This window comes from Sorex araneus, chromosome 4 (assembly GCF_027595985.1).
Source record: "Sorex araneus isolate mSorAra2 chromosome 4, mSorAra2.pri, whole genome shotgun sequence".
Lineage (NCBI taxonomy): Eukaryota > Metazoa > Chordata > Mammalia > Eulipotyphla > Soricidae > Sorex > Sorex araneus.
The window spans coordinates 63,254,302-63,266,588 of record NC_073305.1 but is presented as its reverse complement, the minus strand read 5'-3'; the positions used below and the strand labels follow the sequence as shown (position 1 = coordinate 63,266,588).

At 44.1% G+C, this 12,287-nt stretch overlaps 1 protein-coding gene across 5 annotated transcripts in view; it reads right to left on the bottom strand.

Annotated features, from left to right (window-relative positions):
• The window catches only part of SLC25A26 (solute carrier family 25 member 26), a 148,553-nt gene that overhangs the window by 109,562 nt on the left and 26,704 nt on the right, over window positions 1-12,287 (bottom strand). For 4 of the 5 annotated variants that reach the window (XR_008629710.1, XM_055134218.1, XM_055134217.1 and 1 more), the window contains exons 4-5: window positions 4,937-5,041; window positions 1,458-1,505 (exon numbers count right to left, since the gene is read on the bottom strand). The exons of the other annotated variant lie outside the window; for it this stretch is intronic. Coding sequence is in view for 3 of the 4 variants with exons in the window: in XM_055134218.1 (XP_054990193.1) it covers window positions 1,458-1,505; window positions 4,937-5,041 (153 nt within the window). In the remaining variant the exon portion in view is untranslated. The remainder of the gene's footprint in view (window positions 1-1,457; window positions 1,506-4,936; window positions 5,042-12,287) is intronic. 5 annotated transcript variants of the gene reach the window in all.

Sequence of the window (12,287 nt, the reverse complement as noted above, 5' to 3'; positions counted from 1 at the left end):
AACTTCACAACCACCAGGAAATAAAATGAGGGGTTTTGAATTCCAATATCCTACTAATAGATATTTAGAATGAAGCTATTTTTATACATGAAAATGAAATGGATTTAATAAGACTTCCAAATGGAAAAGTAAAACAAAACAAAAAAACCCAAAAGATATGATGCAGATGCATACACATCCTTTTCCCATGAAATGGATTTAATAGAGACTTCCAGATAGAAAACCAAAAATTAAACAAGATATGATGAGGACGCATACATATCCTTTTCCCAATGTACAAATACAGCAAATCAACACACTGTGCTTTAAATCTCTCGCATTTGTCTGCTGCAGCTCTACAAAGCTGGGGTGGGGGCATTCCCAGGATGGAAAGTCTTTTCCCCACACCAGGTGGCATTCAGCAGCTGACTGCTCAGGGTCCCCCCCAGAGGTGCTCCCGAGTCACGCCACACAGGGGACTGCACCCAGACCTCTGGCCTGAAGAAGCAAACAGTCCAGGCCTTTGGGTCATCTCTCCCCAGCCCGAGATTGAGACTGAAAAACACGTTTCCCCAACTCAGCGACCTCTCTTTTCTCCCCATAGATCTGTACGGGCTGGAGAGAGAATACAGGGGTCACGGCTCTCACCTGGACAGCAGAACCAGGTCAAGCCCTAGCATCACCCTCTCAGGAGCAACCCCTGAGCACCGACCCAGGAGTAGCCCCAGCACACCACTGACAGTGCCCAACTCCCCGGCCACAAAAGAAAACAAAACCAAAGCACCCCAGTGATGTATAAATCAACCTCCAAACTTCAAAGCAGGCTCCCTGAGGGCCAGGGATAGAGCTCCACAGTAGGGCACTTGCACGAGGGAGGCCCTGGGTTCAGTCCCTGGCACTGAAAAACAGCTTCTCCTGTGTGCGACAAAAGCTACAACACACTGAACATACAGCAGTGCAGATTCAGCGAGAATATGCCGGAATCACTTTGCTTTCTCAACCGAAAAGAAAGGCAGCAGATACTGAGTCATGAACTTTCACCAAGAGTTCGGAGGCCTGCCTGAGGCATGAAGCAGCTGGGTCTTCATGCCACACTCCCCGGCACTATGGGTGTCATCAGCGGGCGGGAGAGAGCACACTTGCTCTCCCGGAGTGCTGCTTTGGTTATCAATTTCCCATTAGTATGCTACAGAAATTAACCGGAAATCTTACCAATTGGGGTTGTTTTTTCAAATGTGTCAGCCAATTCTTAATCCTTCCCACAGTTAGCTGTTCGAGAATGGACATTCTGACCACTGAGCTTGCTCTTTCAGCAAACCAATTCTATCCACTAACTAGATGGAGGAGATGAGATCAAAGACAGTGCTTTAAAAATTGACACTAGTTCCCCTTTTTGATTTTTTTTAGCCAATTTCTCAAAATTAAGTGTAAGGAATAAAGCCCATCACTTTTACACTTCAATGATGGAACTGAGTTACCTCTCGCAATACTGTGCTCTTGTAGCCTCGATATAGTCCTTGGATGCCCTGAAAGAAAAAAAAAAAGTGCCGAGAACTCAGCTGGAAGAACAGACATTTCTGAATAATACTGTGAATGAAGCAGACTACTTGCTCCAAACTTTGAGATAAAGATGTTCACAATGACAACAATTCTATAAAAGATTAAAGGTTCTGGGCCAGAGTGATGGTACAGCAGGTAGGGTATTTGCATGTGGGTTGACCTGGGTTCTATCCCCAGCATCAGGTATGGTCCCCTGAGCACTGCCAGGACTGATTTTTGAATGCAGAACCACCAGATGTGGCCCACAAAGTTTTTATAGAAGACTAACTGTTCTAAACTGGGGTCAGAGAGAGAATAAAGTGGGTAGGGTGCTTGCCTTGCACACAGTCAATCTGGGTTCAATCCCTGGCACCCTATATGATCCCCAAACCCTGCCAGGAATTACCTTTGAGGCAGGGCCAGGAGGAAGCCCTGCACACAGCTGCATGTGGTACCCATCAAACAACAACAAAAAAGGAAGGAAGGAAGGAAGGAAGGAAGGAAGGAAGGAAGGAAGGAAGGAAGGAAGGAAGGAAGGAAGGAAGGAAGGAAGGAAGGGAAAAGGAAAGAAAAGAAAAGAAAAGAAAAGAAAAGAAAAGAAAAGAAAAGAAAAGAAAAGAAAAGAAAAGAAAAGAAGAGAAAAGAAAAAAAAAGAAAGACAGTAAAGGTTCGTAACCTGCTTATAAGAAAGATATAAAACCCAGGTTAATTTGTCAACTTTCAAAATGAAACATCTCTAATAATAGTTTAAATAATAATAACTTTTAAAAATTGTTTGTTTTTGCTTTGGGGCCATACCCAGCAGTGCTCAGGGCTTACTCCTGGATCTGCACTTAGTGATCATTCCTGGAGAGGCTCAGGGGACCATGAGGGGGGAGGGGTAGCATAGTTGAACCCAGGTCAGTCACATATAAGGCAAATACCCTACCCATGGTGGCATCTCACCAGCCCCCAAACTGATCACAATATCCCATTAATCATCGATTTCTCGAGCAGGCTCAGTAACCTCTCCATTCGTCCTTTCCCTGAGATCTTAGAAGTCTCTCTCGACTCGGCCCTCCCAATGATGTCGCACTGAAGGCTCTTCCCAAACTGATGCTTTTTAAAAAATAGGGATCGCACCCAGTGGTGTGAAAAAAACCTACGGTGCCAGGGTATAATCTGGGGGCCTCACATACGCCAGGCACATCCTCTACCCATTGTGCTATGTCCACAGCCCATTACTGACTATAGACTGATTTAGCGTTAGTTGCTTCCAACATTTCTTCTCCTGATGAAAACCCTTCAGATTCCCGAAAGCCAAGACACAGAGAATGCTGATCACATGAAAATAAGAGTGATGAGGCCAGGGATGTAGCTTAGTTGAAGAGCACTCGCCCTGCATCTAATTCAAGGGACGCTCTGTTTAACTGAACTGCTCAACACCTCTTCACCCAGGTGAAAGGGGCCATAAAGAATAAATTTTCTAAAAATCAGACTAATTTCTTTGTGGTTGATTTCCACTGGGAGAAAAAAATACAAAAAAACAAAAACATGGGGCTGGAACAATAGCACAGCGGGTAGAGTGTTTGCCCTGCACACAGCCAACCCGGGTTTGATTGCCACCACCCGACATGGTCCCCCGAGCACCGCCAGGAGTAATTCCTGAGTGCAGAGCCAGGAGTAACCCCTGTGCATCACCGGCAGTGACCCAAAAAGCAAAAAAGCAAAAAACAGAAATAAATAAATACCTCCAGTCTTCTATAAAACTATGCAAAGTTAGGGCAGTTCAATGGTCCCTAGTGCCTTGGCCAACAAAAATTATTTCTGACTCACAGTTGCTATAACACTAACCAGTGAGAGAGGGAAAACATTTTGATATAAACAGCATTACATTGGTCACTAATACCAGTTCATTACTATTTTTCTACCATAAGTGTAGGATGACATTACTTTGTCCTCTCCCCCTTGCCATGAGTAGCTTGTCCCGGTTTTTCCCCGAGTTTAGGCTTACCCCAGTCTCACCCATCAAGGTGTTCCCGAATCTCTCCCATCACTTCTCTATGCTCTCTTCCCCCAAACAGTTAATCCTCGGCTTTCCCTTAATCTGACTCTGCTAATTTGTAAGGTCAGACCTTCCTAGGATACTGAATTTATATTATATAAGTTAATATTGCCTTTCTCCTCTTCTTGTGCCTTTTGAATAATTTACTTTAAAGCAATGTCCTTTTTGTATAGACACAAGAAGACAATATTATGTTTTTGTAACTTGGGAATTAATTGACCTCGAATATTATTCCATCCCGGGCATCTGCTTTCTCCACTTAAGCCTCAGTTGCCCTCAGTTCCTAGCACCCCAAAAGCAGGGTCCCGACGAGGGACGGGACGGATCCAGGGCAAGCGGTGAGTTATGTGCTACCCTGGCATCGAGATGGGCCTGGCCAAAGTGCCTAATTCTTAACTATAAATTGAGAGCTTGATCATAGACAAACACTGTCATGATCCAAAAGTAATGATGAGATTAGGACTCTGCTAGGGACAGGAAATACTGATCTGGCCTGAGCACTGTAGTCTGAGATTGAGACCTCTCTCAATGTTGGGGCCTCTCTTGAGGCCCCAGGAGAGCAATTCTATAAGCTTTAATGCATCTCTTATTGTGTCCATACAAAATGGTTAATATTATGAATTCTTATATATTTGCTGGCTGAGGAGAAGAGAAACACACTCATGGGACTCCGTCCTTGGGTGGATCCTCCTGCTGAAAGAATTAAGACCTAGGAGAAGCATCCCCTAAGGGAAAGGAACCTTACCCTATTGATGGTGACCACACCTAGGTGTAAAACCCAACCCCCTCATGCTGGGGGGATTTAACTAGGCTGTAAGAGTGGGTTGGGGGGCGAGATCCAGGGGTCCAGAGAGAGATCCAGAGCCGGGAGAGAAGCAGAGAGAGAGAGAGAATGAAATAAACGGATCGAGCAACCATTTTGGCCTTCTTCCTTCCGTCGTCTTCCCTCGACCGACAGCACACACAACGGTTCCCGACTCGGGCCGTGAGACAGAGGCGCCCGGAGAGCCCGAGAGTGCGCGCGCCCCTCGGCGAGCCTTAGTTTTTTACACATAAGGACTTTGGTAGAAATTATCTTTGGTGATAATTTAAATGTAATTATCTTTGTTCATTTACTCCATGCCTGAGACCAAAGGAATCATAGACTGATTACAATGTAGGAAACATGTATAGTACTGGCATTTAAGTTTTGGTTAGAAAACTAAAAAACAAAAAAAACAAGAAGGCAAAAACAAAGAATGTTTGCATAAAAATGTACCCTGATTAGACATTAAATTTAGCTGTAAGGAATCTCCAAAGTCTCTTGGTGAGGGAAGCACAATGTTCTTATTAACAACTATAAAACCTTTCCCAAAAATAAAAAGATCTTCTCACCTCTTCATACAGGATGTTTGAAAAAATTGTAAATGTTCGTGAAGAAGCTGATACCTGTGCCCTCTGCTTAACTATTTCAGAAGGAACTCGAATCAGGCAGGCAACCTAAAAGACAGAAATTTAATTATATGCTAAGAATCAAGTAACTGCCTGGAAGAGTAAACTTTTTCATAAGCAAAAAAATATAAACTTTAAAAAAGGCATGTGCACAGGCTCTGTGCAAGACATCAAAAGGTGGTTTGTTGTTGGGGTTTTTTTTAATGCAAAATAATGGACACACGTTTCATTAGCCCAAAACTTTTCCTCACTTGTCCTGTCTTGCTTGATCTTCCCATATTAGCCACACTGTACCAAGTACATGAACAACTAAGCTCCTTGGTAGCATGATTAGACCCAGCACCTTTTTTTAACCCAGCACCTACAATGGCATCCTTGTACTCACATGAATGCCACTTCATATACATCTGAGGAAAGAATGTACCAAAAGGCGCTTGGCTTTATTTGCAAGTGATGCACACATTAGCAGAAGCAAGACTGATGATCAGGTGGTGATCTGTAAGCTTCCATTCCCCTTACTCTCCCTCGGCATCCAAACCTCTCCACCATGTGACACCTGGGAATAACTCCATGCATTCTCAGGTCCTGCCTGGTATTTGAGTTCATATGGGTCCAAAATAGTCTAAACTCACTCCTGACCTTCAACAAATAATGTTGCTGTCAACCCTAATGATATTTCGGGGTCAGGTGTGTGTATATACATATATATCACCTCAAATCCTTACGTCCAACATTCTGCTTTCAGTGAAATATCTATTTCCAAACACCGGAACAATGAAGAATGGATCACTCACCTCACACATTAAAACTGCTGTCACTGAATAGGCAAGAAATAACAAATATTGATGATGACAACAAGGAATGAGAAGGCTTATGCACAGTTTGTGGGACTATAAATTGGTACCACTGCTAAGAAAACTGGTGCATCAACAAATTAAAAACTGATCTACGATAAGATTCATTAAGTCCTTTACTGGGAATATACCTCAGAAATTTAATTAAAAAAAACAACTAAATAAGTATTGCGAAGAGATATCTGCACCCCGTGCAAAAGTGGAATCAACATATGACTTGAGAGGAAAGTGTTTATTTTTATTTATTTATTTATTTTTATTGGTTTTTGGATCACACCTGGCGATGCACAGGGGTTACTCCTGGCTCTGCACTCAGGAATTACTCCTGGCGGTGCTCAGGGGACCATATGGGATGCTGGGATTTGAACCGGGGTCGGCCGCGTGCAAGGCAAACGCCCTACCCGCTATGCTATCACTCCAGCCCCAGGAAAGTGTTTATTAATAAACAAGTAGATAAGGAAAATGAGACATGTGTATCCATTCAGAGAGACAGATAATTGACAGAGGTTGCAAAATAGGTGAGGTAGTCACCTATTGCTTATTTGAAATTTGCTACAAGAAAGTTTTTATTTTTATTTTTTGCTCTTTTGGGCCTCACCCAGCGATGGTCAGGGGTTACTCCTGGCTTTGCACTCAGGAATTACTGCTGGCAGTGCTGGGGCACCATATGGGATGCTGGGGATCGAACCCAGATCGGCCACGTGCAAGGCAAATGCCCTACCTGCTGTGGTATTGCTCCAGACCCCCAAAAAGAAAGTTTTTAAAAGCTGTCATTATGGGGGGGAAAAAGCAAACCTTGGGTCAGATAGACAGTATACTTGCCTTGCACATGGTTGATCATGTTTGAGCCCTGGCACCAATATGGTCCCAGAGCCATGCCATGAGTATAATCCCTGAGCACAGAGTCTGGAGTAAGCCTTACACACCACCAAATGTAGCCCACCCCCCTGCCCCATCTTAATTCTGAGATGCTGAATGTTAACCACACTTATTACGTGAGTCATTTTACAATATAAAGATCTATTAAATAACTACATTTTACACCGTAAGCCCACAATGCTGTATGTCAATCATACTTTAATGATTCCGAGCAGAGAGAGGAGGGGCGCTGGTCAGAAGGTGCAGTGGAACAGTGGCCACAGGACAGAGGCAAGATGGAGAAGGGCATCAGGGTACAGAGGGAGACAAATGAACTATTATGTTCAACTGCTTTCACGAAAATCCTGCATTCGAGCCCCTGCACACTAAGCAAACTCAGACTTCACACACTTCTGCAATTCAGATTCTACACATTTCACTCTGGAGGGCCAACAACTGCACACGGCTGAGATCCATTTTTAAAACTCTAAGCATATATATATATATATATATATATATATATATGTAACACATATACAGGTGAATATTTGAGGCATACCAAGAAGTGTAGATAAGCATTCTTCAACACATAGGGCAAATGCAAAGAGCAGCAACAAATTTAACAAAGCCAGCCCAGCAAGTAGTGAATAGAGTCAAAGAGGTTGGTCCACTCCAGTCTCCATTCTCTCCATTTCAAATCAGAGATCACTACCCAGACTGGATATTCTGCAAAGTTTTGTCTTCCCAACCTTAAGTGACCCTGAGGTAAAAACCAGAAAACCTCTTTTTGCTTTGTGTGTATTTTTTTTGGGGGGGATGGGAGTTGCAGGGGGCACACCTAGCAATGTTCAGGGGCTACTGGTGGAAGGAAGCTCAATATTCAGGGCTCACCCCCAGCAGTACTCAGGGAACCATATAGTGGCAGGATCAAACTTCCTTGTTTGTTTCTGGGCCACAACCAGGGATGTCCAGGGTTTACTCCTGGCTTTATGCCGAACGGTCATTTCTGGTGGTGCTCTGGGAACCACATGCAGTGCTAGGATCCAACAGGTGCTGGGTTAACCATGTTAACTGGCAAGCACCCTAACCCCTGCACTATCTGGCCTAGGCAGAAACTTTTATGTAAAAGATCAAAAAGCATAGCTGCAATCCAATAAAACTTTATTTACAAAAACATACAAGTTTACTTCCCCTGTTTCAGGTATAACACTGACAAATTCTTCTAGGAATTAGCTTTATTAAGGGCAGAGTAAGCAAGAAGAGATGAATTCGATTCTAGAAGCCACAGGGACATAGCTTTAAGAAGGTGAAAATAACAATGCTTTATGCTGATGCACTACAAAAGACTCGGCTCTGACAACACAGAATTCATTACCTGAAGCTATTTCCCCCTCAAACTGGCAAAATAGAAAACATTATGATCTGCTGTCTGAGAGCGAGCATGTTGCCTTGCACACAGCCAGCCCAGGTTTGGGCCCAGCACCCCACATGGTCCCCCAAGCGTCACCAGGAGTGATCCCTGACTGCAGATCTAGACACAGCCCTGAGCACCACCAGGTGCAGCCCAAACAGCAAATAAATATACAGATGCACATATATGCACATGTAAATTTTTATTTATATAATTAAAACAAAAAACAAAGATATTATCAAATGAATATTTTTCATAAAATATGAACTACATTCATGCCATTTTTACAATCATATATCACTTACAAAATGAACACCACACCAGAGAATGAAGACGTGAGCTCACGAGGAACAACATAGGAATCACCAGAGGCCCAGAGGCCCGGGAAGGCTAGGTGGATGAAGAACTAACAGTCGAAGAACTCATACTGGAGAATTTTCAGAGTTAGGATGAAATGCAATGGTTGGAAGAGTGAAGGGTAGAGAACAGATGAGAAGCAACAGTGCCGGGGGCGGGGGTCAAGGGGACTCGGGTACATTGGTGGTTGTAAGGAATGAGAGCGCTAAATATCCTCCCCAGAGTCAATAACAAACTTCACTGACTTTTAAACTATGTAAACTCTCCCAAACTTTAGCAACCCAACATCAAAGCTGCCCCTCATGAGACCAGGCTGGGGCCCCAGCGGGGCTGGAGGCGGGAGAGGGAACCTGGGAACACTGGTGGAAAGCAGCTGACCCCGGCAAGCGGAGCTGATGGAACACTGCATGTCAAATACTCAACTGTGAGTAACTTTGTAACCCATGCTGCTTTGGTAAAATAAATCACTGTCACAGTATCACTGTCATCCTGTTGTTCATCGGCTTACTCGAGTGGGCGCCAGTAACATCTCCATTCGTCCCAGCCCTGAGATTTTAGCAGCCCCTCCTTACTCGTCTTTTCCTAACACTGCCATATTGGAGGCTCTTTCAGGGTCAGGGGAATGAGACCCGTTATTATTAATGTTTTTGGCATATCAAATACACCACGGGGAGCTTGCATAACTCTTAGTTAAAAAAAAATTTAGAAAAAAGAAAAAGAATTTCCCAGAGTTGAGGAATGCAGGCAACCAAATACAAGAGGCCCAAAGAGCCCCAGCAAAAACAGACTCCACTAGGAAAACTCCAAGACAGACTGTGTTCAGGGTGACAGAAACCAAAGACAGAATATTTAAAAAGAGCAAGATCAAAAGAGAAGCTTTCACAGGAAACCCCACGGGCTGGAGAGATAGTACAATGGTTAACCCAGCACCTGTTGGATCCTAGCACTGCATGTGGTTCCCAGAGCACCACCAGAAATGACCGTTCGGCATAAAGCCCTACCCGCTGGGCTATCGCTCCAGCCCCCCAAGCTCGTTTTCTGAAGGGAGAAGAAAAACGCACGGTGCCATCTCCTTCCAGGACAGAATCTTCCCCTTGTAATTAGTCCTGCTGAATTACACGGCAAGCCAATAAGGCCCCTCACAGATACCTCAGGAGGTCAGAAATCTCAAGTGGACATTTGCTGTCAAGAGTCTCAAGCAGTGCACAGATGAGGGCTAACACTGTCAGCCTGAACTGTCTCCACGGAGGGCCTGGGGATTAAGTGGGAAAGACGGTGAGGCAAATGGAGACGAATACTACAGGACGTCTGTGAGATGGTGAGAGGCGGCCAACAGGGCCAAAGAACAGATCAGCTCGTTTGATTTCGGATGGCGGGGAGGTGGTGAGGGTTCAGCAGAGGCTAACATAGGAAAGAAAATCAGTGCTGGAAGATCCAGAGATGGGAACCGGAGCCAGGGGCCCCCACTGCACTGCTGGGACTCCTAGGCGTGCCCCTCACCCCAGGCCAGCTTTTGATCTTGCTTTTTTAATGTTTTGTCTTTGGTTTTTGTCATTCTTAACACAGAGCGTCTTGGAGTTTTCCTAGCCAAGTCTATTTTTGCTGGGACTCTTCGGGCCTCTTTATTTGGTGCTTGTACTCCCAAACCCCTGCCTCTGAACAGAGCCTTTGCTTCAGGGCTCAACTCTAGAGGGGACGAGCCTTGGTCAGGGTGAGGGTCCCTCACTGCATGATCTCCCAGGCACTGCCCCTCGCCCTCCTGGGTCTGGTTTTTCTTACTTGACTTGACCCAGAAATCTTTAAGATAGACCCAGAAATCTTTAAGATAGTCCTCACCTGAGTTTTTGTTTTGTTTTGCAGTGCCGGGGATCAAACCCATGGCCTTACACATGAACGGCAGGACTCTACCGATGAGTCACGTCTCTAGAGAGTCAGAATACCTTTTCAAACCTTGGTTTCGATCATTCTTAACTTTCCCCAATTGGAGCTTCTCTCTTTTACCTCAAGCAATCTCTCTAAATACATCATTTCTCCTTAGTCGTACTTCCCAATAAACTACCTTCCCTGTGCTCAGGGATCTCTCCCAGCAGTGCTCAGGGGACAAACATCCATGGTGTACAGGGCAAGTACTCCTGTTCTGTCTCTCTGGCACAATCCTGACACTCTTACTTATTGCGATGTATTTTTAAATAATAATTTTCTCTTCTTCTAAGTGGTAACACCATGAGGACAAGAAGACACAGGTATCAACCTTACAAGTCAACTGAGAGGGACTATCTGGATTTTTCTCACCAGCTTTAGCTGAATAGTTGACAAATGAAACTACATCTTGTCATTTGGGAAGGAATTAATTTTTGTATTACTTAGAATAGAAAGTAAATGACTATGATAAGCACTAAAACAGATTAAATAGTTTGTACTAAGGCCTAAAGTCAGGCACAAACTGTTACTTTTGGTAAGAGTAAACTTTGATAGACTTTTTAATCCATGCTCACAAACCAGGATGGAAAATAAAATATTATCAAAACTTTGCATGGACCTCACAGGACCCCTCTCGGCACCTAACGCTCTGTTGTAGTTGTTTTTTAAGATGGCAAAAAAGAAACTAAAAAGGCAAGAGCAAAGAAAGAAAAGGGTACTGTAACTCCTTGTATTTTTCAATTCAAGAGGTCAAGAATAAAATCTGACCCCAATATGTCAAGAAAATAGGAATTGTCTACTTTTGTGCCTTGGCATAAATATTTCTGGATCTTCATGCTTCATAACCCACCATGTTCTTACATTACGTTTTCATTTCTTAAAAATACACAAGCCCAAGGAAACTTTGAAAAGGTTTTCAGATGAAAGACAATCTAAATAACAGGAGGGGTCCAAAGTAGCCAGCACGGCTTCCTGACTTCCCCCTGGCCTCAGGGGCGGCCACAAGGCAGGGCTGGTCCCTCCCCCAGTAGCCCCAGCTGCCTGCCATTTCGTTTTCTATTAACTCTGATCTTTCTTAGATTTGAATCTGAGCTACCAGGGAGTGTTTCCGTGCACAGGAACAAACGTGCAGGACAGCACTGTAATTCTAGGACAGGAGAGAACGGTAATGTCACCGGCAGGTCTCATTCATTCTTCAGTGCATTCCTCCCACATAATTCCAAGAACTGGAGTGAATCCAGGTCACAGAAATGGCTACAGGTCTTGTTTCATATGCTAAAGTTTATGGAAAGACACAACTCAAGTCTTCCACAAAAAAAATCCATGTTCCCATCTTATCAATATCAAAATGCAATAATGGCTTGGTATTAAACACAACAAAAGAAAACAAACAAAAAAGAGATAAATTTAGGATTAAAAATGTATGATAGTGAATTAGCTGCCAAGCTGTTCATTGTGCTGGGGGCCACACCACCCCATGTGGTGCTGGGACTGAACCCAGGCCCCGTGCGTGCAAAGCATCCATTCAGCCCAGTGTGCAATCAGTGGTACTAGCACCAATACAGCTGATAGGATTCTCATTTCTGCAATGGAGACTGAACACCACTTGTATTTTTAAATGTCATGACCCAATAAGACCATGTGAAAGGGGGAAAAAAAAAAACCCATAGCAAACTTGGAGAGAAAAATGCACTAAAATCTGTATCTTTCCTTGCTTCTCTAGCTCCAAGCACAACTAGGTTTTAGCCAGGTCCATCCTCTGGCTCCCAAATTGCTCTTCAGAGTCATGATGCATCACCAACATCTGTATTTCAGGGGTGGAGGAGTCTTAGCCCCCTGGGCAGTGATTGGGCCTACCCCTGGGTCTGTGCTCAGGGGTCACTCCTGGTGGGAG